Source organism: Stegostoma tigrinum, chromosome 19 (genome assembly GCF_030684315.1).
Source record: "Stegostoma tigrinum isolate sSteTig4 chromosome 19, sSteTig4.hap1, whole genome shotgun sequence".
NCBI classification, from domain to species: domain Eukaryota; kingdom Metazoa; phylum Chordata; class Chondrichthyes; order Orectolobiformes; family Stegostomatidae; genus Stegostoma; species Stegostoma tigrinum.
The window spans coordinates 396347-420709 of NC_081372.1; the positions used below are offsets into that span (position 1 = coordinate 396347).

At 43.1% G+C, this 24363-nt stretch overlaps 1 protein-coding gene across 1 annotated transcript in view; it reads right to left on the reverse strand.

Annotated features, from left to right (window-relative positions):
• fer1l4 (fer-1 like family member 4) overlaps nucleotides 1-24363 on the reverse strand; it is a 253912-nt gene that overhangs the window by 171003 nt on the left and 58546 nt on the right. Inside the window, exons 15-17 of the mRNA XM_059652665.1 lie at nucleotides 21220-21590; nucleotides 13585-13693; nucleotides 4935-5127 (exon numbers count right to left, since the gene is read on the reverse strand). Coding sequence (XP_059508648.1) covers nucleotides 4935-5127; nucleotides 13585-13693; nucleotides 21220-21590 — 673 coding nt within the window. The remainder of the gene's footprint in view (nucleotides 1-4934; nucleotides 5128-13584; nucleotides 13694-21219; nucleotides 21591-24363) is intronic.

A 24363-nucleotide genomic window follows, 5' to 3' on the forward strand; every position in this document is an offset into this window, starting at 1 on the left:
CCATATGAGTGTCTGTCATACAGTGGCCATGGGCTAATAGGCCCATGATTCCTAGTGGTCTTAGGAGTCTTGTTGCCAGTTCTGATATGTTCGTGATGTAGAGCAGTGTGGCCAGTGCGTTAGGGTGTACTGTGTCCTCCTGTTGTTGTCTATCTAGTGGGTACATCTAGTAGTGGGTGAAGTTCCGGGGATATCTATCCAAAGCAAAGATTTTGTACAGGTACTGTTCCTCTTTCCTGCGTAGTTCTGGCATGTTGCAGTGTGTCCCAGCACATTTAAATAGTGTCATAATGCAGGTTCATTTGTGGATGCTGGGGTGGTTGCTGTGGGAGTTGAGGATTTGGTCAGTATGGTTTGCTTTCCTGTACACCGAGGTTTGTAACTCCCTGTTGGTCATACGTTCAACTCTGACGTCCAGAAATGGAAGCTGACTGTGGTTTTCTTCTTTTCTCATGAATTGTGAAACCACAAATTGAGCTACAAATCTTTGTTAAAACAGAATATTTTACTCTGTTAGAATATGAGTTCCCTGATTGGGGCTGCTAATCTGGTCCCATCAGAGAGCCCTGGTTGATAGATAAAAAGAAGAATGTCAGACATTCTGACATTCTAGCTCTGAGGGAGCTGGACCATTGTCAAAGGCTTTCCATGTATAAATAAGGGGTGATTTGGTGACAGGATACTGGCCTCTGTGGACTGGTGATGAGAGTAAAGCACATTTTTCAAAAAACTCGTTTGCACAGTTGTCTTTGAGTTGGAGTAAGCATTTCTGGAATCATGTCCTTATTTGGGAAACTTGACTTACTTGACTATGCTGTCGAAGCATGAGCCCAGTATGTGGAAAGGGTGCATTACTTTTTCCAGGCAAGTGTCCAGATAGCTTGTGGACCCGCAGGTTTTTTGGTTATTAGGAGCCTAACTTTCCTTGAGGCACCAGATACTAAAACATTTCAAGAGTTTACGGATTTAATGAAGGAATGTTACAACCCCAAGCTCTTCCTCTAATTCTGATATGCTTTCATTTTCATTCAACAATTCAAGAATAAAGGGTATCCGTATCAGGATTTTTGACGAAGATGGCTGGCACAGACATGTGGCTTTGGTTTGTCACCTAACGAGATGCTGTAAGACTGGTTGGTACGTGGGATTAATGATGTACATGTGCAAAAGTCATTACTAGTTGAAGTCCAACTGGACTTCAAACAGGCACTCCAGCTGGCTTTATCAATGGAAAATACATCAAGTACAGCATGAGTTGCCGGGTATTCCGGTGGATGTGGACATCCTCGCCAGTCTCACTGAGCTCGGGGAATACCACTTAACTGAAGGCAATTGCATAGCCTCAGGACACATCCTGAACAGATGGATACAGCCCACAACAAAACCCCAAAGCAAAGCCAAGCCTTGGCTAAATGAGTAAAATTGTTTTCAGAATCCGGGATGCAAGCCATTGTAGTTGCTGCCAGTATGAGGACTTCAGACGGCAAATGAGTCCTACTTGACTTAAACTGAGTAAGAGAACTCATAGGCCAGTATCCAGGAAAGTTCACACCCTGAAAAGTCCACCCACATCTGGCTTAGAACAGTTAAATTGCTTAGCAACATTCAAACCAGAGCAAATCAAAGTAAACAAACGGTTAAACGGCTACATAGCCAAGTCATAGTCTTCTGGGAAGTGAAAAAAGCAGCTATCATCCTCCAAGGTAATGGCACACTGTGATCCCAAGTGAGACCTGGTATTGATATGCAATGATCCCACCCCTCGTATGTCATCGGAGTAGTCTTAGCTCATATGTGGCCCCATAGAGAGAAACACCCAATAGCTTATATCCAAATAGAGCAGGAAGGTTTGGTGGTCACATTTGGAGTTTGGAGGTTCCACCAATACCTTTACGGACACAAATTTGTAATAATGAACCCAAACCCCTGCCAGGTCTACTTAAAGGAAACTAGGCTGAGCTGCCCATAGCTTCAAGCCAAATTCAGCAGTGGGCTCTAATACTGAGTGCATATAACTACAAAGTGGAACACTGTCCAGGAGGTCAAGTGCAAATGCTGAGCTGCCTTCCACTGGCAGATTCATCTCTAGAGATACCGTCACTTAAAGATTCCAAAATAGCTCTAAATGCTTAGTCACAGTGACAATATCATACTTTGGATGCAAAAAGATCCGGTCCTGACAAAACTGAAACAGCTGGTGATAACTGGAGAAACCAAAGAACAGTCACAACCAGAATTGAAACTTTTCTGGATCCAGTGAGACCAGATCATGATAGATGACAATATATTATTATTGGGAGAAAGAATGATTGTCCCAGCAAAGGAAACTGCCAGGAACTGGCTGAACCCCACCAGGGTCTCCAAAATGAAGGTGTTGGTGAGATGTTATGTCTGGTAGCCAGACATGGCCATGTTGGTGGGGCAAAGCCCAGTGTGCCAACAATGACAAAAATTAGTGCCAGCAGCTCACCCACCCTCATGAGAATGGTCACTAAACTGTGGACTTGGTTACACATTGATTATGCGGGTCCTTTCATGCGCTCATTGTTCTTAATCATTGTGGAAGCCCACTCAAAGTGGTTGGGCAAACAAGGGAACAACAATAGAAAAACTGGACACACCTTTGCAATACACAGATTCCAGGAGTGTCAGTCACAGACAACCAGCTATTGTTTATCAGCAGGGAATTTGAGTATTTCTTAAAGTTAAATGGGATTTGACATAATAAGGGCTGCTCCATATGATCTATTATTCAGTGGCCTGGCAAAAACAGCAGTCCAACGTTTGTATGCAGGCTTAAAGAAACATCCAACAGCTTCATTAGATACCAAACAGTCCTGGGTCCTATTTGATGATAGCACCACCCTTCACACAAATACTGCTTCAGCAGAGCTGTTAATGGAAAGCAAAATACACACCAGGTTAAATCTCACTTTCCTGGACCAGGGGCAAGGGTGAAATGGCATCAGGAGCAGCAATGCCAGACACAAGATGCCTCTAAGCCTCACAGTCAGTTTACTACAGAGACAAAGTTTTGTATAGGAACCATGGGAATGGTCTGTATGGCCAACAGTCAGGACCAGAGACAGATAAAGTTTGAGTAGGATTGACGTTCTTGAACAAGCTCTTGGGCCATACACAAGCTGCAAACTCACAAATGGTAGAACAGGAAAATGTGCCCAGAATAGTTGAAAAGGCTGACAGAACCAGTGGGTTTTCCCTCTCTGTCAAGAAATGAAGAGACCTCGGACTCTGAGATGGACACGTCAAAGCGCACCATATCAACACCTTTGCCACCCGAAGAACAGCAAATTTCTCCTGACACCCATGGAGGCAAGAGGCAAGCTACTGTGTGTTACACACTGCCCGTATCCAATGCAGAGTCAGAGGAACCTGACTCAGTGCTAAAACAGAGATAATGGGAACTGCAGATGCTGGAGAATCCAAGATAACAAAGTGTGGAGCTGGATGAACACAGCAGGCCAAGCAGCATCTCAGGAGCACAAAAGCTGATGTTTCGGGCCTAGACCCTTCATCAACACTCCAGGAGGAGCTTCAGGAAAAAAGACCAGCCTATATCCTCGGACTCAGTGGTGGAGGGATGTAGGTAATGATGGCAAGCAGGTGGACTTCATAGAATACGAGCTCCCTGATTGGGACTATTAATTTGGTCCAATCAGGGAGCCCTGGATGACAGATAAAAAGAGGAGTGTCAGCTATTCTGACACTCTGGGAGGTGGCTCTGAGGAAGCTGGACCAGTGTCAAGGACTTTCTAAGTGCAAATAAAGTGTGACTTGTTGATGGGATATCAGCCTCTGTGGGGTTATTTCAGAGGGCTTTCAGCAGCCATTTAGAAATTAATGCATTTCTGGAGGCTGTCACCGAGAGGCAGGATGTGGATGAGAAATAGGAGGAATTAAGGATAGATTCTTACACAATATCAGAGGTAATCGTGTGGGAACAGGAAGAGAAACCATTGCAAGTGATTCCCTGGCTACAACTGGGCAGATAAGAATGGAACTGGGTGACAGCAGTCCCACTTTCAAAGTATGTGTTCAAGTCTTCTGCTATGTCTTTCTTCTCCTTTGGAATTTCCCTGCCTCTGACTGAGAGGATCTAGATTTTTCTTTACCAATCCTTTTCTCTTCATATAGTTATTGAAACTTATACAGTCATTTTTTATGCTCCCTGTAATCTTACTCTCAAACTATTTTTTAAAATCTATAAATATCTATCATAATCTATTGATTAAAAATTTTTGTCCTCGTTTGCTAAATTCTAAAATGCTCCCACATCTCAGGCTTGCTAATTTTTCAGGCAATTTTATATATCTCTTCTTTGGATCACATACTGCCCCTAAATCTTTTTGTAAGCCATGAGTGAACCACTTTTCCTCTTTTACTTTTGCACCAGACAGGAATAAATAAGTCTTGTAATTCATATATCTCCTCTTTAAATACAAACCATTACCTATCTATTATAGGATAATAAAATGTGAGGCTGGATGAACACAGCAGGCCAAGCAGCATCTCAGGAGCACAAAAGCTGACATTTCGGGCCTAGAGGTGATGAAGGGTCTAGGCCCGAAACGTCAGCTTTTGTGCTCCTGAGATGCTGCTTGGCCTGCTGTGTTCATCCAGCCTCACATTTTATTATCTTGGAATTCTCCAGCATCTGCAGTTCCCATTATCTCTGATACTATTTTAACCTATCTATTATAAACCCTTTCAGTAAAGTCACATTGTCGCTGAATCAGAGTCCATGATCTCCCAAACATCACCAATGGTGAACCTTCACAAAATGAAGAGGGTCCGTTTTAACGTTTTTGGGACAACTAAGGATGAACAATAATGGTGGCTTTGCCAGTGAATATGCAAAATCATTTTAAAAACAAATAATTGTTTAGCATCCATTTATTGAATATAGAACTCACCTGTCAAATTCTGTATACTCTGCTTTTGCAGGTGGTGTAATTGAGTTTTGTTTTGGAGGCAAACTGATTTCAGCATTCTCTAGCTCATCATCTGAATCTTTTGAGTCCAGTAGAGATCTCTTCTCCTCATTGTCATCCACCTTCCCTTCTTTTTTCTTTTTTGTGACAATTTCTACCAATTTTCCATAGTTACCTGCAAAGAATTAAACATTTTGATTTCATGTTTAGAACTGTCCTCAGTCTTCCCACATGCAGATTTCAGGGCAGCACAACAACTTAAAAAAAATTGTTGGCATAACCCAGCTGGTCTGGCAGCACTTCTGGGATGAGAAACAAAGTTAATGTTTCAAATCCAAAGACTCTTCTTTCAAAAACGTAATGTGATGAGAATCGCATAATCGTGCATGAAAATCCAAGGAACCTCTGAGCAGACATGACAGTCAATTTCACACCTGTCACCAAACCCGGACTGTTTAATCAGGTGAATCTGCCCAAACGGTCCGCGTAAGGATTGGAAGAGGTTCAGTTGACTGGGCAAAAAAATGGTAGATGGAGTGCAAAGTAGGAAAAGATGAGCTCATTGACTTTGACAGGGAGTATAGAAAAGTAGCATTTTATTTAACCCAAGAGCAATTGTGTAACTGTGAGGCACACAAGAATCCGGATGTACTAGTACAGGAATCACAGAAATTTAGGGCAGCACGATGGCTCAGTGGTTAGCACTGCTACTTCACAGTGCCAGGCACCTGGGTTCAGTTCTACCCTTGGGCAACTGTGTGGAATATGCACATTCTCCCTGTGTCTGTGTGGGTTTCCTCCCACAGTCCAAAGATTTGCTGGTTAGATGGACTGGCCGTGCTAAACTGCCCATTGTGTTCAGAGATGTGTAGATTAGGTGGGCTATAGGAGATAGGTCTGAGGAGATGTTCTGAGGTTTGGTGTGGGCTTTTTGGGCTGAAGGGTCTGTTTCCACACTGTATTGATTTCTCAGGATTCTGTAGCTGCAGCACATGATTTGGAAGACAAAGGGAATGTTGTTATATATGGGAATGGAATATAAAGAAAGGAATTTATTGCTGCAGTTGTACAGGTGCAGACTACATCTGGAGAACTGTGTACAGTTTTGGTCTCCTTATTTAAGAAAGGTATTATTGAATAATGATAATAACGTCAGAGGATGTACCTGGAATGGAGGTGGCACCTTGGGAAGGAAGGTTGAATAGACTGAATCTGTCTCCATCAGAGTTGAGAAGAATGAGAGATAATTTTATTGAAACCCATAAGATCCTGAGGGGTTTTGGCAGCTGACAGCCAAAGGTAGTTACTTTTAAGAACATAGAACATAGAACATTACAGCACAGTACAGGCCCTTCAGCCCTCGATGTTGTGCCGACCTGTCATACTGATCGGAAGCCCATCTAGCCTACGCTACTCCATGTACGTTTGCAGGAGAGGATTGAGCCAGGCACTATAGTTAAATATTAAAGGACCTCCCATTTAAGACAGAGATGAGAAGAACATTTTTCTCTGAGAATCATGAATCTGTGGAATTCTTTTCCCCAGAGAATGGTGAAGGTACAGCTATTGAAAACAAGACAGTAGTGAATGAATTTTTGCTTAACAAGGAGCTCAAAGCATATGGGTGGAGTGTTGACAGGATGTGGATTAAAGTCAATAATCAGATCAGCCATGATCTTTTCAAATGGTACAGCAGGCTTAAGGGACAGACTGGCTGACTCCTAATTTGAATCTGTATGTTCCAAATAAACTGCAGGAAGCAGTAAGAATGCAAAGGCACTTACTGCTTAAGACAATGCTGCAGGAATTCAGGCGTGGGACTGAAAGCAGTCCCTCCTCGTGTTGAAATTCCAGCCAAGGTGATCAGATAAGTGTGGATATCTCAGAGGTGGAGTGAGACTCCATACTGGGAGGGGTGGTGTGTGCAGAATGGCCAGCCTAGGCTTCACTCATCCTTTCAGTGTGAGGTCAGGATGGACAGCTGTTGGTGGGAAGGGCACCATTCCCTCCCACTCCTTTCCCTCGCCAACTTTCAGCGGCTGCAAACCTGCTGAGGAGGATGTAAAATGCTGCACATACAAACTACTCAAAAGAAGGCCATTTGGCCCAGTGTATCTGTGGTTGATGATAAAGTGCCATCTAGCTCTGCAGCTCTGAAAATGCAGGTGAAAACCCAAAAAACAAGGTGTGGGGCTGGATGAACACAGCAGGTCAGGCAGCATCTGAGGAGCAGGAAAGCTGATGTTTCAGGCCTGGACCCTTGATCAGAGAGTGAAAACACGAGTAATGTTTTCAATGGGGTAAGGGTTTGTGCTTCTACCATCTTTTCAGGTGGCAAATTCCGGATCCTCACCAGCCTTTGGGTTGTTGCTCAATTCCCCACAGAGACGGCCAATCACAAGAAGTCACCCCCAAGTAGAATCGGTAGAAATGGGGAAACTGCTCCTTCAATCATAGGCTGGTTCTTTCCCATGCTTTTATTTTGATAGGCCAACTGAGAGGATAGAGCCAGTCAGGCAGCATGGTGACAGAGTCTGTAAAACGGGAGAGAAGCATGTAAAGTTAGGGAGAGCAGCTGCGAAGGGGAAGGATGGGCTACTACAGGAATAGAGAGTTTTCAAAGGTTGGGAGGATCTGAAACGGAAACAGGGGAGAAGACAATTTAAAATTTTTCAGGAAAGAAATACTTAGCCAACTGGAAACAGGAAAGGTCTAGCGACAAATTCCTCGCAAATTAATGTGGAATCTCTAGATTAAAACCACAGGATTCAGGAACTACAAATATGAACACTGAGTCAAATGTTTAACATAACGTTGAAGTTTTATTTAGTAAAGATTTATACGAATGTGTTGTCACATCTTGAAGCATCTCCCGTGCAATGAATTACTTGAGTGATTGGCTTTAAGAGAAACATACAACTGTTTGGCTGTGACACCTCCAGTCAGCAGAAAGGCTTTAGAGTCATGACTTTTTGTGCATATCAGTCTGTTCAATAAAAATATTTGTTACTAACTTATGCCTATCGTATTGTGCCAATTTAAATATTGTCATCCCTACAAAACTAATGCTTTCCTTGTATTTTGTGGTTTGTGGTTTTAGGTTTAATGGCATGATGATGATTTTTGGACGATATTACTGAAGTTTTAAAATCTGTTTATGTGAGTTGAAATTCTCCAGTACAGGCAGAGATATTGTTACTTTATGATGGTATTGCTAAACGAAAGAGTTAGTGAGACTAAAAAATTATCCCCTGAAAACCCAAATGTTGTGCCCAAAGATCAAAAAGTAGCCTCCAGTAGAACTCAAAAGAAGCCCACGAAAAGAGAAATTGCGGTCTAATTCCTATCACTATGTGATTGAGTGTACAGGTTTAAAAGTTGCTGTTGAAGAAGGTTTCTTGTTGATAGTAGATTCAGCCTGGAGTCCGGTCACTAGTGGTGTGCCTCAAGGATCTGTTTTGGGACCACTGCTGTCTGTCATTTTTATAAATGACTTGGACGCAGGCATAGGTGGATGGGTTAGTAAGTTTGCAGATGACACCAAAGTCGGTGGAGTGGTGGGCAGTGTGGAAGAATGTTGCAGGTTGTAGGGAGACTTGGAAAAACTGCAGAATTGGGCTGAAAGGTGGCAAATGGAGTTCAATGCGGATAAATGTGAGGTGATTCACTTTGGGAAGAATAATAGGAAGGCAGAATACTGGGTCAATGGAAAGATTCTTGGTTGTGTGGATGTGCAGAGGGATCTTGGTGTCCATGTACATAGATCCCTGAAAGTTGCCACCCAGGTTGATAGTGCTGTTAAGAAGGCTTACGGTGTGTTAGGTTTTATTGGTAGAGGGATTGAGTTCCGGAGCCGTGATGTCATGCCGCAACTGTACAAAAGGCTAGTGCAGCCTCACTTGGACTACTGCGTGCAGTTCTGGTCGCCCCATTACAGGAAGGATGTGGAAGCATTGGAAAAGGTCCAGAGGAGATTTACCAGGATGTTGCCTGGTCTGGAGCGAAGGTCTTATGAAGAAAGGTTGAGGGACTTGGGTCTGTTCTCACTGGAGAGAAGAAGGCTAAGAGGGGATTTAATAGAGACATACAGGATGATCAGAGGATTAGATAGGGTGGACAGTGAGAGTCTTTTTTCGAGGATAATGACATCAGCTTCTACAAGGGGGCTTGGCTACAAATTGAGGGGTGATAGATTTAAGACAGATGTCAGAGGCAGGTTCTTTACTCAGAGAGTGGTAAGGGTGTGGAATGCCCTTCCTGCCAATGTAGATAACTCAGCCACATTAGGAGCATTTAAACAGTCCTTGGGTAAGTGGATGGATGATGATGAGATAGTGTAGGGGGATGGGCTTAGATTAGTTCACAGGTCGGAGCAACATTGAGGGCCAAACGTCCTGTTCTGCGCTGTACTGTTCTATGTTCTATGTTCTAGTATGCAAGGCTGCCACTGTGGGTCATTAATGAAAATGAATATTGAGCAATTATCAGTGAACTTTTCTGACCTTATGAGGGAAGGAAGGTCATTGATGAAGCAGCTGAAAATTGTTAGGCCCACACCACTATCTTAGGGAACTCCTGCAGAGATGTCCTGGAGCTGAGGTGACTGACGTCCAACACCCACAACCATCTTCCTACATGCCAGATATGACTCCAACCAGCTGAATTTACCCCCCACTCCCATTGGCTCAGGGCTCTTTGGTGCTACTCTTGGTTAAATTTTACTTTGTTGTCAAAGACAATCATCCTCAGGTCCAAATTTAACTCTTTTGTCCATATTTGGATCAAGGCTATAAGTAGTTCTGGAGGTGACTGAGCCTGGTGGAAACCAAGAAGGATTGATGAGCAGATTATTGTTGAGTAAGTACCATCTGTTAGCACCGCATCACTTTGCTGATAAATGACAGTAGACGATGGGTAATAAATGGCCATAATGGACAACTCCTAGTTTTAATGAAAACCTTTTCGTGTAGATGCAAGCTTTGTAACTGTAGTGGAACAGCTGAACAAGAGAAGCAGCTAGTTCCAGAGCACAAGATTTCAGTGTTATGCTGGAATATTATTAGGACTTGAAGTGGTTCCTGTATCCAATGTGCTCAGCGATGTCATGTGGAGTGAATCAAATTGGCTGAAGGCCTGCATCTATAACAGTGGAAGTCTCCAGCAGAGGCTGAGCTGGTCACTTGGTACTTCTGTACTCACACATTCAAATTGCTTGAGGCATTTTGAAATTATAAAGCTTGTTTATTTTATTCGGTGCTGTTCCATTGTAAACTTCACGGAAAAGATTCTACAAAACAAACAGGCTTCACAGGAATGACTACTCAGATGTAAATGAGGAAGTGGCACGTGGCGTTAGGTATAGGGAATATTGTCATGTACAATCGCACAATAATTATCCTGAGAGACTTCAGAGCATCAAAACAGGCCATTTGACCCTGTGCTGACACTTTAAAAGTGCAGCTGTGCTTAGTCTTAGTTCACCACATTTTGTCTGTAATCCTCATCTGCAGACACCTGACAAACTCCAGTACAAACTATTTATGGAATCAGTTTCCACCGCCTTTTTAGCAAGTGTTCAAGATCCAAACCACTCTGAACAAAAACATTTGTCTTCATTTCGCTGGATCTTTTACAGGTGGTTTTGAATCTGTGGCCTCTGGTTATTGACTTTATTCAAGAAACCCCTCTCTCTAGTCTATCAAAACCACATTTTGAAAATCTAAATTAGGTCACATCAACTTGAAGTTTTAGAGGGCGAGTATTTGGGGGATAGTGAGTATTGTACTATAAGTTTCATAGTCAATATGGAGAGGGCTAAGGGTAATGCAGAAGTTAAGTGTCTAAAATGGGGGAAGGCTGATCTTCATATCTTTCAACAAGATCTGGCAAACATAAACTGGGAGCAGCTACTGGCAGGTTAGTCTGCATTTGGAAAGTGGGAGTTATTTAAAAGTAGTATAATGAGATTTCAGGACCAGCATATTCCTCTAAGAGTGAAGGGCCGAGGCAGCAAGTCCAGGGAAACCTGGATATCAAGGACTGTCAACGGTTTGTCAAAGAATTGGTGGCACAGTAACTCATTGGTTAGCAATGCTGCCTCACAGCGCCAAGGACCCCGGTTCAATTTCACCCTGTGTGGAGTTTGCACATTCTCCCCGTGTCTGCTTGGGTTTCCTCTGGGTGCTCTGGTTAACTTCCACAGCCCAAAGATGTGCAGGCTAGGTGGATTGGCCATGCTAAATTGCCCGTAGTGTGCAGGGGTCTGTAGTTTAGGTGGGTTATGGGGGATGGGTCTGGGTGGGATGCTCCAGGGTCAGTGTGAACTTGTTGGGCTGAAGGGCCTGTTTCCACACTGTAAGGATTTTAAAGAGAAGGAAGCATGTGTCAGATACAGCACATTAAAAACAGGTCCTACGAAAGATAGTGTTGGACCTTGCTTAATAGTGAAATTCAGAGAATAAAGAGAGGCCACAAAATATCTTTGGCAGATGGGATCAAGGAAATCCCTGAAGCTTTTTGTAAGTAATTTAAACAGAAAAGAATTACCAAGGTAAGAGTGGGATCTACTGCAGACCAAAAAGGTAACCTCTGCATGGAGCCTGTGGGCAAGGGTGAGGTTTTAAATGAATACTTAAGACCATAAGACCATAAGACATAGGAGTGGAAGTAAGGCCATTCGGCCCATCGAGTCCACTCCACCATTTAAATCATGGCTGATGGGCATTTCAACACCACTTCCCTGCACTCTCCCTGTAGCCCTTGACTCCTTGTGAGATCAAGAATTTATCGATCTCTGCCTTGAAGGCATCTAACGTCCCGGCCTCCACTGCACTCTGTGGCAATGAATTCCACAGGCCCACCACTCTCTGGCTGAAGAAATGTCTTCTCATTTCAGTTTTAAATTTACCCCCTCTAATTTTAAGGCTGTGCCCACGGGTCCTTGTCTCCCCGCCCAACGGAAACAACTTCCCAGCGTCCACCCCTTCTAAGCCATCATTATCTTGTAAGTTTTTATTTGATCTCCCATCATCCTTCTAAACTCTAATGAATACAATCCCAGGATCCTTAGCCATTCATTATACGTTAAACCTACCATTCTACTTCTCATCTGTATTCACAAAGGATCTAGACATTAAAGGCAAGGATTTCAGTTGGGGTGGTGAGGTTCTAGAATATGTTAAGATTTTAATGGACGTGGCGTTAGATGTTTTAGCGGGCATACTGGAGAGGGTCCACGGGAGATTCACCAGGATGTTGCCTGGGATGAAAAGTCTCAATTATGTGGAGACATCTGATAGGCTGCATTTATTTTCCACGGAGCAGACAACACTCAGGAGGAATCTGATTAATAAGATAAGATAGAATCAGGTAAGTTGCTTCTACTGGCAGGTGAAATGAGAACTAGGCGCATAGCCTCAAAATAAAAGGTTGTGAATCTGTGGAATCCCCTGCCCAGTGAAGCAGTTGAGACTAACTCTCTGAATGCTTTTAAAGCAAAGATAGATTTTTTGAACTGTAAGGAAATTAAGGGCAATTGTGAGCAGCGGGTCAGTGGAGCTGAGTGCACAAAATGATCAGTCATGATCTTATTGAATGATGGAGCAGGCTTAACAGGCCAGATGGTCTACTCCGCTTCTGTTTCTTATGATGGAGGGATACAATGGGGTGAGAGGCCTTGGCAGGGTAGATTGTGAGAAGCTCCTCCCCATGACAGATGAGTCTAAGACTAGAGGGAATAGGATTAAGGTGAGGAGCTAGTGTTTTAGGGGAGATCTGAGAAAAAGATTTTTCACCCAGCGGGTGGTAGAAGAGGAATATGTTGCTTCAGAGGGTGTTGGAGGCCAGTGCTCTGGCAGCACTTAAGAAGCATCTGAATATGCAATTAAAAGGCATAGAGTCATACAGTCAAAGAGTTGTTCCATGCCGACCAAATATCCCAAATTAATCAAGTTGCATGTGCCAGCATTGTAGGCTATTGACCAAGTGTGGGTAAAAGGAATTAGTGTAGTTTGGTGTTTGTTGGTCAGCAAAGACTTGGTAGCCCAAAAGGCCTGTTTCTATGCTGTATGACTATATGGCATCTATAATTTTCTCTGTTCCAAGGAGAACAATCCCAACTTCTCTAATTTCTCCTCATGACTGAATTCCTTATCCCTGGATAACATCCTGGTAGATCTCCCCCACCACAGGGAGTGCTTAAAGCTGAGATCACTGTAGATTTTCAAGAAAATTGAAAAAAATATTTGAATCCTGAAAGGGATAAAGTTCAGGGAAGAAAGAAGAACAATGTTAAGTTCCAGGAGAAATAGTTTCCAAGTTATTTGTGAAATTGGAATAGTATTCCAATCAAAACAGTGATTTTTTTCTCTCTCTCTCTCTCCCTGTCATCATCGCCCTTGCACGGGAGTATTGTCTTCAGAACAAAGTTGCTACCAAACCTCATCCTACTTATGAAAGGAGAGAAACCTTTCATTTCGATGATATAACTTTACCACGAAATAGTGGTGAGATCCACAGTAGCATCGCCCAGCGTGTCCGTACACAGATAATGAAGGGTTTGACCAAAATACTAGCTGTTCCTACCGTCACAGCTGCAATTTCATTCAGAACGCCAATGAAGGCAAGTTCTTACCTATGGATACTTCAAACGTGACAGGGCGTGACCCCACTGAAGTGTCAATCATGGTTGCCTCAAAAAATGAAGCAAACAGCAGGAATTCCTCCTTCTCACCTGCAATAAACTGAACAGAAAAAAAAACAATGAATTTGAAAGTTGTCATTACTAACATCCTTCTTAAAAATTCAAGCCACTAGATCTACTCAAGCCACCTTGGCGGTAGTACCAGACAATAAGATGTTTCCAGTGCTATTGTTATCAGGTACAGTTCTTCAGGATCAAACAAAGTAGGTTAATTTTCCATTTCTGTTTTCAATCTATCAGATGGAGGACTACATGAATGGTTTGCCTGACTTAATCATTATGAGTCATGGGTGTAGACATTGTAACAAGGTCAGCCAGGTAGGCCTTATGGAGTTCCCTGATTGGGGTTGTTAATCTGGTCCAATCAGGGAACCCTGTCTGACAGATATAAACTGGAGTATCAGAGGTTCTGCACACTCCGAGAAAGCCAGACGGGTGTCAAATACAGTGCGTGTGCTAATACAGGGTGTCTTGGTGACAGAAGACAGGGCTCTGAGGAATTACTTCAATGGACATTGAAATTTGAACACAGAGTATATTTGGTCTTTATCCTGAATGCAAGTTCACTTTTGAGATGAAGCAATCTATTGCGCTCACTTTCCTCAAAGTGCTCATTAAGAAATCTGCTAACGGATTCTTCATGACAGTGTACTGTAAACTCACTTTCACTGGTCAGTATGCATGTTGGGATTGATAAAGGTCCAAGGCTTGTTCATTTGTGTACCTTATAAATTTGATGCAGAAAAACCTAGCACCTCAACTCTATCCTGCAGGACAGTGGCTGTTGTGATCAGGTCATTATTCACTGGGTATTATGTCAAAGGCCCAATTATTGGTTCTAAAAGATGCCAAGTCCCATTCATATTATTCTGGAAAGACAACTTATCTCAAAGATTTAAACAAGCTAAGCAAACTGTTTTATGCTTCTCCTCTTCAATAACTACACAAGTGGCATTTTCTGCTGAAAGGTTACTACCAAATAAGTCATTTTGCCTTCCCCACAATTGAGCAACATTTTGCAGGGATTTCAGTGCTGATCCAATCCCAGGTACATTGGCTGTATGTCACAATGATTAGTTTATCAAATCAAACAGCATATTTCGTCAAAATACACAGAGTACAGAACATAATCAATAAGCCTGCACCTTATGAAACATAAGACATCACCGAAGAGATATGATTCCACAGAGATAATGGGAACTGCAGACGCTGGAGAATCCAAGATAACAAAGTGTGAAGCTGGATGAACACAGCAGGCCAAGCAGCATCTCAGGAGCACAAAAGCTGATGTTTCGGGCCTAGACCCTTCATCAGAGAGGGGGGATGGGGAGAGGGTTCTGAAATAAAAAGGGAGAGAGGGGGAGGTGGATTGAAGATGGATAGAGGAGAAGATAGGTGGACAGGAGACAGACAAGTTAAAGGGGCGGGTATGGAGCCTGGAGAGGTGAGTATAGGTGGGGAGGTATGGAGTGGATAGGTCAGTCCGGCGAGGGCGGACAGGTCAAGGGGGCGGGATGAGGTTAGTAGGAAGGAAATGGAGGTGTGGCTTGAGGTGGGAAGAGGGGATAGGTGAGAGGAAGAACAGGTTAGGGAGGCGGGGAAGAACTGGGCTCGTTTTGGGATGCAGTGGGGGGAGGGGAGATTTTGAAGCTTGTGAAACCCACATTGATACCATTGGGCTGCAGGGTTCCCAAGCGGAATATGAGTTGCTGTTCCTGCAACCTTCGGGTGGCATCATTGTGGCACTGCAGGAGGTCCAGGCTGGACATGTCGTCTGAGGGATGGGAGGGGGAGTTAAAATGGTTCATGATTGGGAGGTGCAGTTGTTTGTTGCGAACCGAGCGTAGGTGTTCTGCAAAGCGATCCCCAAGCCTCCGCTTGGTTCCACATTGGGCAGCATATGCTGAATAATCCTGGATGTGCTAACAGCTTCCATCGCAATCATTTTGAGACAATCAGTCAAGCTTGCAACATGGCTTATTAGAAATGACATAAGCTCATTCACAGACACCCGAGGCTGTGATCAAAAGGAATAGGTTCAAGACTTGAACATATTTGAATTAGCCTGCTTCTGTGTTAGGGAGTTTTTTCTAAAGTAAGGCCACATTAAACTAAGTATAGCATCAAGGAGCACTGGAAAAAATAACTGCAGACAATGGGTATCGGGGGAAAGCTCTCTGCCGAGTGGAGTCAACCCTGACACATAGGAAGATGGTTAGGGTTGCTGTTGTCAGTCATCTCAGCTCAAGGGCTTATCTACAGGAGTTCCTGAGGATAGTGTCCCAGATCTGACCATCTTCAAATGCTTCATCAATTACCTTTCTTCCATCATCAGGTAAGAAGTGGGGTTTTTTTGCTGATGATTGCACAACATTTCGTACCATTTGGAACTGTTCAGTCACTGAAGCTGTCTGTGTCAATCTGCAGCAAGGCCATCCCAAATCTGTTTCCAAAAACTACAGTCACTAGAGAAGAACTTGGTGTGTTTACAATAACGAAGGACAAGGTATTAAGTAAAGTGATGGGATTAAATGCAGACAAGTCCCTGGAGCCTAATGGTCTGCGCCCTAGAGTATTGCAGGAGGTGGCAGCAAAGATAGTGGCCACACTATTACGATTTTCTAAAATTCCCTGGATTCTGGAACGATACCAGTGGATTAGAAACATGCCAATGTGATATCCTTAATCATTAAAATGAATTGAACTATATCATTTATCGTCATGTGTATTCACTATAAAATGCAGTGAAAAGTGTATACTGTCGCCATGCATTGATGCCATTCTCTTTAATTTAAAATAAAATTAAAAGAAATAAAGAAAGATAACTGAAAAAAGTCCAACTTTTCATGCTCTGCTGCTACAGTCCTACTTCAGGCTTCACCAGCCCATGCCATACTGCCGTCAGAGTCTCGCTCCCGGTTACACCAGCCCATGCCATACTGCCATCAGAGTCTCTCTCCCGGTTACACCAGCCCATGCCTTACTGACATCAGAGTCTCTCTCCCGGTTACACCAGCCCATGCCTTACTGCCATCAGAGTCTCGCTCCCGGTTACACCAGCCCATGCCATACTGCCATCAGAGTCTCGCTCCCGGTTACACCAGCCCATGCCATACTGCCATCAGAGTCTCGCTCCCGGTTACACCAGCCCATGTCATACTGCCAGAGTCTTGCTCCCGGTTACACCAGCTCATGCCTTACTGCCATCAGAATCTCACTCCCGGTTACACCAGCCCATGCCATACTGCCAACAGAGTCTTGCTCCCGGTTACACCAGCCCATGCCATGCCACCACCAGAATCCCACTCCACACAGTAAGAACAGTCTTGCTCCAGGTTTTACAGGTTGGCTGACTCGATAGCCATGATGCCTCTCAAAATGCCATCACTGCTCTGAAACCCATTGAAGCGACCTTCCTGCCGAACAGCTCACTTTACCAGGTAAGTTTGAGTGAAAACGAAATAAAGCTGAGAAACGAATAAGGACAAAAAAGGAATAGAAAAAGAAAAAGAGGATGAAGAAGAAAAGCCCAGGCACAGCAGCCCAGATGCCACCTATTCCATTGCCGCCAGCCAAAAACTGGGAAACAATAGACCAGCTAATTTGACCTCTGTATTGGGGAAATTGCTGGCGTCAATCACAAAGGAGAAGATAACTGAACTTTTGTAAAAACAAAGCTCATTTCACTAGAGTCAGCATGGTTTCATGAAAGGCAAGTCAGGCTTGACAGATTCACTGGAGTTACTTGAGGATATGGCACTGTGTTCCACAGATTCACAATCCTCTCACTAACGAAATTCCTTCTCATCTCAATTCTGAAGAGTCATCCCTTCTCTCTGAGGCCGTGTCCTCAGATCCTAGTATCTCCTACTAATGGAAGCATCTTTTCCACATCCACTCTATCCAGGCCTCCCAGTATTTTGTAAGTTTCAATCAGATCCCCTCATCCTTCTAAACACCATCAAGTAAAGAGCCAGAATCCTCAACTGCTCATCAATGACAAGAGCTGCATCCCTGGGATATTTCTTGTAAACTTTCTCCAGACCCCCTTCAATGCCAATACATCCTTCCTTAGATTTGAGGCTCAAAACTGCTCTCAATATTCCAAATGCAGTCTGCCCACAGCCTAATATGGCATCAGCAGTACATTTCTGCTCTTTCTAGACCTCTTTAAACAAACGTTAATAATGCATTTCCCTTCTGAACTGCCATCTGAGCCTGTATGTTAACCTTATGAGAATCCTGAGCTAGTAGTTCCAAGTCCCTTTGCGCATCAGATTTCCAAAGTCTTTTGCTGTTTGGAAAATAATCTACACCTCTATTTTTCCTATCAAAACATACAACCTCACACATCCCCCCCATTTTACTCCATCTGCCATTTCTCTGCACACTCTCCTAGCAGCCTCACCACTTCCTCAACACCATGTATCCCTCCATCTATCTTTAGAACATAGAACATTACAGCACAGTACAGGCCCTTCGGCCCTCGATGTTGTGCTGACCTGTCATACCAATCTGAAGTCCATCTAACCCACACTATTCCATGTACATCCATATGCTTGTCCAATGACAACTTAAATGTACCTAAAGTTGGCAAATCTACTGCCGTTGCAGGCAAAGCGTTCCATTCCCTTACTACTCTCTGAGTAAAGAAACCACCTCTGACATCTGTCCTATATCTTTCACCCCTCAATTTAAAGCTATGCCCCCTCGTGCTCGCCGTCACCATCCTAGGAAAAAGGCTCTCTCTATCCACCCCTATCTAACCCTCTGATTATTTTATATGTCTCAATTAAGTCATCTCTCAACCTTCTTTCTAGCGAAAACAGCTTCAAGTCCCTCAGCCTTTCCTCGTAAGACCTTCCCTCCATACCAGGCAACATCCTAGTAAATCTCCTCTGCACCCTTTCCAAAGCTTCCACATCCTTCTTATAATGCGGTGACCAGAACTGTACACAATACTCCAAGTGCGGCAGCACCAGAGCTTTGTAACATTTGTAACATCTACAAACCTAGCAACACTGCCCTTGGTTCATTCATCCAGATCGGTAATGTATAACATGAATAGCTGTGGTCACAATACGGATCCCTGTGGAACTCCCCTAGTCTCCAGCTGCCATCCTGAAAAAGACCCCCTACCTCACTCTCTCCTTTCTTCCATTTCCAACTGTCACCAGATTTCTGAGGGTGCCTCTATTTTCAGATATCCTCACAACCACCTTTCTGCTGCAGCAGGCCCATTCTGTAATGAAGCTGGTAGCTGGACATTGCTACACAGCCTTTCATTGGTGTCCTGCCTCATGAGCCTAGACCCTCTCCTTCACTGACGGAAATGTAAAAGTAGACGATATGGATCTCAATAAAACCAAAAGAACTGTGGGTGCTGTAAATCAGGAGCAAAAACAAAGTTGCTGGTAAAACTCAGCAGGTCTGGCAGCATTTGTGGAGGAGAAAACGGAGTTAATGTTTCGGGTCCGGTGACCCTTCCTCAGATTCTCATAAGGATCTCAACCCCGTGCACGCAGGCTCAGAACGTGTATATTGCTAAAGTCAACCCAATGTAGCGAATTGGTCAAAGAGGGAATTTCCTTTCATTCATTCTGCTAATTGCTGCTGGAATCAACTTTATTATCTATTGCTAACTGACCTAATTGTCAGGTAAGAATCACATTATGACGGGTCTGGAATCACATACGGGTAAGAATAGTAGATATCCTTCCCTGAAGGACAATGGTGAATTAGATTAGGTCTTTATGACAATTCAGCTCAATGTTATTGACAATTCAGGATTAGTTTGAATTAACGAGTTTAAATTCAACCAGTTGTTGGCTTTGAAGCATGCCCCCAGGGATTTAGCTGATTATGTTCCTCCAATAACAGTAGGGCTACACCACCATCATCCTTTAGCTTGGATAAAGGGCTGAGGGACATTTTCATAAGATGTAGCGGAAGAATTAGGCCATTCAGTCCATCCGCTCTGCCATTCGATCATGGCTGATATGTTCCTTACCCCCATTTTCCTGTCTTCTCCCCATAACTCTTCAACCCACTATCAAGTAAAAATCTGTCTCACTCCTCCTTAAATTTATTCACTGTCCCAGCATTGACCACACGTGGGGTAGCAGATTCACAACCCTTTGGGAGAAGTAGTTTCAGCTCAATTCCGTTTTAAATTTTCTACCCCTTATCCCAAGATTATGACCTCTCGTCCTAGAATACCCCACAAGAAGAAGCACTCGCTCGACATCTATTTTATCACGCCTTTTACTTTCTTGAATACCTCAATTTGATTTTTTTAAATTCATTCATTAACAGGATAAGGCATCACTGGTTAGACAGCATTTATTGCCCATCCCTAATTGCCCAGATGGCAGTTCAGAGTTAACTACATTGCTGTGGGTCTGGAGTCACATGTGGCTAGACCAGGTAAAGATGGCAGTTTCCTTCCCTAAAGGACATTAGTGATCCAGATGGGTTTTTCCAACAATCGACAATGGATTCATGGTCATCATTAGACTCTCAATTGCAGATATTTTTATTGAATTCAAATTCCACCATCTGCCATTCAACCCCAGGTCCACAGAACATTATCTGGGTCTCTGGATTAACAGTCCAGTGATAATACCACTAGGCCATTGCCTCTCCTCATTCATCTAAATTCCAGAGAGTATAGGTCTAAATTGTCCAAACTCTCTTCATATGAGAAACCCCTCATCTCTGAGATCAATCAGTGAACCTCCTCCAAACTGTGTCCGATGCCATCACACCTTTACACAAATATGGGGACCACAACTGTGCACAATACTTCAGGTGCAGTCTCACCAGTGCCTTGTATAGTTAAACTAATACTGCCTTACTTTTATATTCTATTCCTTTAGGTATAAAAGCCAACATTTCATTCACTTGTTGTATTTTCTGCTGTACCTGCATGTTAGTTTTCTGTGACTCATGAACAAGGACACCCAGATCCTTCTGCACCGGAGCACCCTGAAGTCTCTCCCCACTTAGATAATAGATTGCTTTCCCATTTTTCTGACCAAAATGCATGACCTCAAAATTATCCACATTAAACTCTATCTGCCACATTTTGGCCCACTATCCTAACCTATCTAAATCCATTTAAAAGTTCTTATTTCCTCATTGCAATTTACCATCCCGCCTATTTTTGTGTTATCTGCAAATTTGGCTATAGAGCCTTTTATCCCTGTGTCCAAGTCATTAATGTTAGACTATCACGGGGCACTGAGGTGGAACTTCAATGGGAGGGGAGTTAGGGAGACTGCAGGGTCGGGTGGGGAAACTCAGAACTAGAAGTTGAATTTATATAAAACAGCTGTATCTTAGTAACATTTGACCTCAAGCCTGCATAATAGATCTCAAAGAGCTAGGACAATTAGTTATTTTATGGAAAAGTAGGCAGCTTGATGGACATAAGAGTCATTTCCCATCTCTGAACATTCTTGAATTCTACTATATCACCAATGGCAGTTGGTAAAAGAAATGGCCCAATGAATAGGAGCCGTGTATGTAATGTAGAGCGTACATCAAGGTTGCCCTGAAACTGACCTCAGGGACCGGATGGACTTCTTCAACCTCCACCTCCACTGTACTTGGCTGTTCTTGGAGATTTGCACCTTCTTCACCTTCATTCTGGCTGCTGCTCTCCTCTTTAATCTTAGACTTGGATTTTGATTTCTTGCTTTTTGTTGTCTGCTTGAATTTGCTCAATACGCTCTTTGCACTTTTGTCTTTTGTGCTGTGAATTGCTGAAATTGAGCTGTAAACCTCCACTGTCACTGCAATAAGTATTCGGCCTCTATAAAATATCCCCTCTCTTAGGCCCTCATTCATGTCCTTGTGAGCATCCATTAGCAGTGAGTTCTGAGGTGAGCCGTAGAGGTAAATCCACGCTGGGCCAAAGGTAGGGTGGAATCCAGCTGAAAAATATCAACAAAGGTAAACAGGAATTAGGTTTACAACAAGTAAGGTAATGTCAATGTGAGGCAAGGTTAAAACAAAAAACAAAGTGCTAGAGAAACTCAGCAGGTTGGGCAGCATCTTGGAGAGAAAAACACAGTTAGGAGGCCAGGGACCCCTTTATGAACCAAAAGTAGCTGAGGGCCATCATTGATGTTTGCAGTGATAGAATTGTGGGGAGCTGGGCAAGGAGTGAGTCTGTAATACTCAGCTTCTCAAGAGGGAGTGCAATGTTTTCTGTGGGGGAAACGCACTGGTGTCAGTGAATGAATGCTGTTGTGTCAGTCGGGGAATTTTTTCTTCACAGACGCTACCAGGCCTGTTGATCTTTTCCAGCAACTTCTGTTTTTGTTCCTGATTTGCAGCATCCACAGTTTTTTTTTGTTTTTTATACAATGGTGTCAATTTGGGAATATGACAGTGTCAGTTTGGGAATGTTGTAATTTCAATGAGTGAATGCAATGGTGTTAGTGAAAGAACATGATGGTGTCAATGATAGAACGTGATGCTGTCGTTGGTGGAAGCGATGACGTCAACAACTAGACTGTGACAATAACCTGAGCAAATGAGATCGTATCAGACAGGGAACATAGATGTCGTCCTTCTGAATGAAGTGAAAACACCATCTGTGAGAGAGTGGTGTAGTGTCAATGTCAGAAGAATTGTAATCCTGAATTCCCAAGCTACTTTCTCGGGACAGGGGTATGAATCCCATCATGGTAGATAGGGAAATTTGAATTCAATTAAAAATCAGAAATAAAATGTTCGTCCAATGGTGGTCATGTAGCCATTGTTGTAAAAATCCATTTGGTTCACTAATGTCTTTTAGGGAAGGAAATCTGCAACTTTACCCAGTCTGGCCTACATGACACTCCAGACCCACTGCAACGTGGTTGACTCTTAACAGCCCTCTGGGTAATTAGGAACAAGTGGTAAGTGTCGGCCTAGCCAATGGCACTTGTATCCCAACCTTTAAAAGGTTGTAAAGTACAGGAGTAATGAGGAAAAAAAAAGAGGCCACTAGATAATGTGAAGCTTTTCACAGAATCTGCAAAGTTAGGAAGGAGTTCCACAGTTTGAATTTTACATAATTGCAAGTTTGGAACTTGAAAAGACATTCAGCACTGCAAGTAGTGATTAGAACAAGGTCAGCCAGGTTAAAACAAAAAACAGAAAGTGCGAGAGAAACTCAGCAGGTTGGGCAGCATCTTGGAGAGAAAAACACAGTTAGGAGGCCAGGGACCACTTTATGAACCAAAAGTAGCTGAGGGCCATCATTGATGTTTGCAGTGATAAGATTGTGGGGAGCTGGGCAAGGAGTAGAATATGAGTTCCCTGATTGGTGATGTTAACCTGGAATTGGATAGACCATTTAGGACTGAGATGAGGAACATTTCTTTGTTCAAAGGGAAATGAACCTGTGGAATTCTCTATCATGGAAGGTTATGGAGGCCAAGGCATATCTCCTTCTTGAGAATATTCAAGAAGGAGACAGTCAAATATTTGGAGCTTAAAAGCAGCAAGTGAGAAAGAGGGAATCTAACATTGAGATAGAGGATCAGCCATGATTACAATAAATGGCAGAGTTAGCTCAAATGGCCATGTGGCCTGCTCCTGCTCCTAGTCTCCCTGTTAATGTTATTAAAATAACTGTTTATATTTGATGCTTAGTTTGGAGGTTCAGAATTCAGAGTTGGGGTTACGGCACAGAATACCTTTCAAGCTATTTGGGATTTAGTGAATCAGCTGGGTCTTTGTGACTATCAGGACACTGCAAGGTTTGTTTCTGGTGAAAGACCAAAAAATTATCACATTTGTTCAATTCATTAGTAAAACCCGTTCTCATTATTTAAAATGCTGACTTTGTCAGACGGCCAGCAGTGATTGGAAGGGGTCATGCAGGCATAATCAAATTCTGGCAGCTCTTTAGCGGAGTCGATGGCCCAGTGGTATTATTGCTAGGCAGTTAACCCAGAGGTCAGCAATTGTTCTGGGTTTATAGGTTTAAATTCCACCATGGCAGATGGTAGAATTCAATTCATAAAAATCTGGAATTAAGGACCTGATGATGATCATGAAACAATTGTCACTTGTCAGAAAAACACATCTGCTTCACTAATGTCCTTTAGGGAAGGAAACTCCCATTCATACCTGGTCTGACCTACATGTGACTTCAGACCCACAGCAATGTGGTTGACTCTTAACTACCCTCTGGGAAATTAGGGATGGTCAATAAATACTGTCCTACTATCCTAAATGAATTAAAAACAAAATTGCAAGTAGATCTCAGAAAAGGGCAGGTTAGAAAATGAAGAAAGAGAAACTTTAATTTCCCCAGCAGTGAATCTGCTAGCTACACATTAATGCACATCAGACAGTTTGGCTTCACTGAGAAATAGTTTGAAAATGTGACTGGGTTCATTAGCACAAGGAGCTGAATACTCTTAATTGGCAGTGAGCATGCTCCAATAGGACTGAGCTGAGGAAAGATTACTTCACTCAAAAGGTAGTGAACCTGTGGAATTTTCTACCACAGAAGGCTGTAGGAGGCCAAGTTACTGTATACATTCATTAAAGATATTTTTGTTTTCAATTTTAAAGGAACCAAGAGGTATGTAGAGAAAGTATGATTATGGCATTGAAATAAAGGATCAGTCATGATTGAAGGGCAGAGCAGGCTGAAGGGCCCAAAACCCTACTCCTCCTCCCAGTTTCTCTGTCTACTTAGAGTTT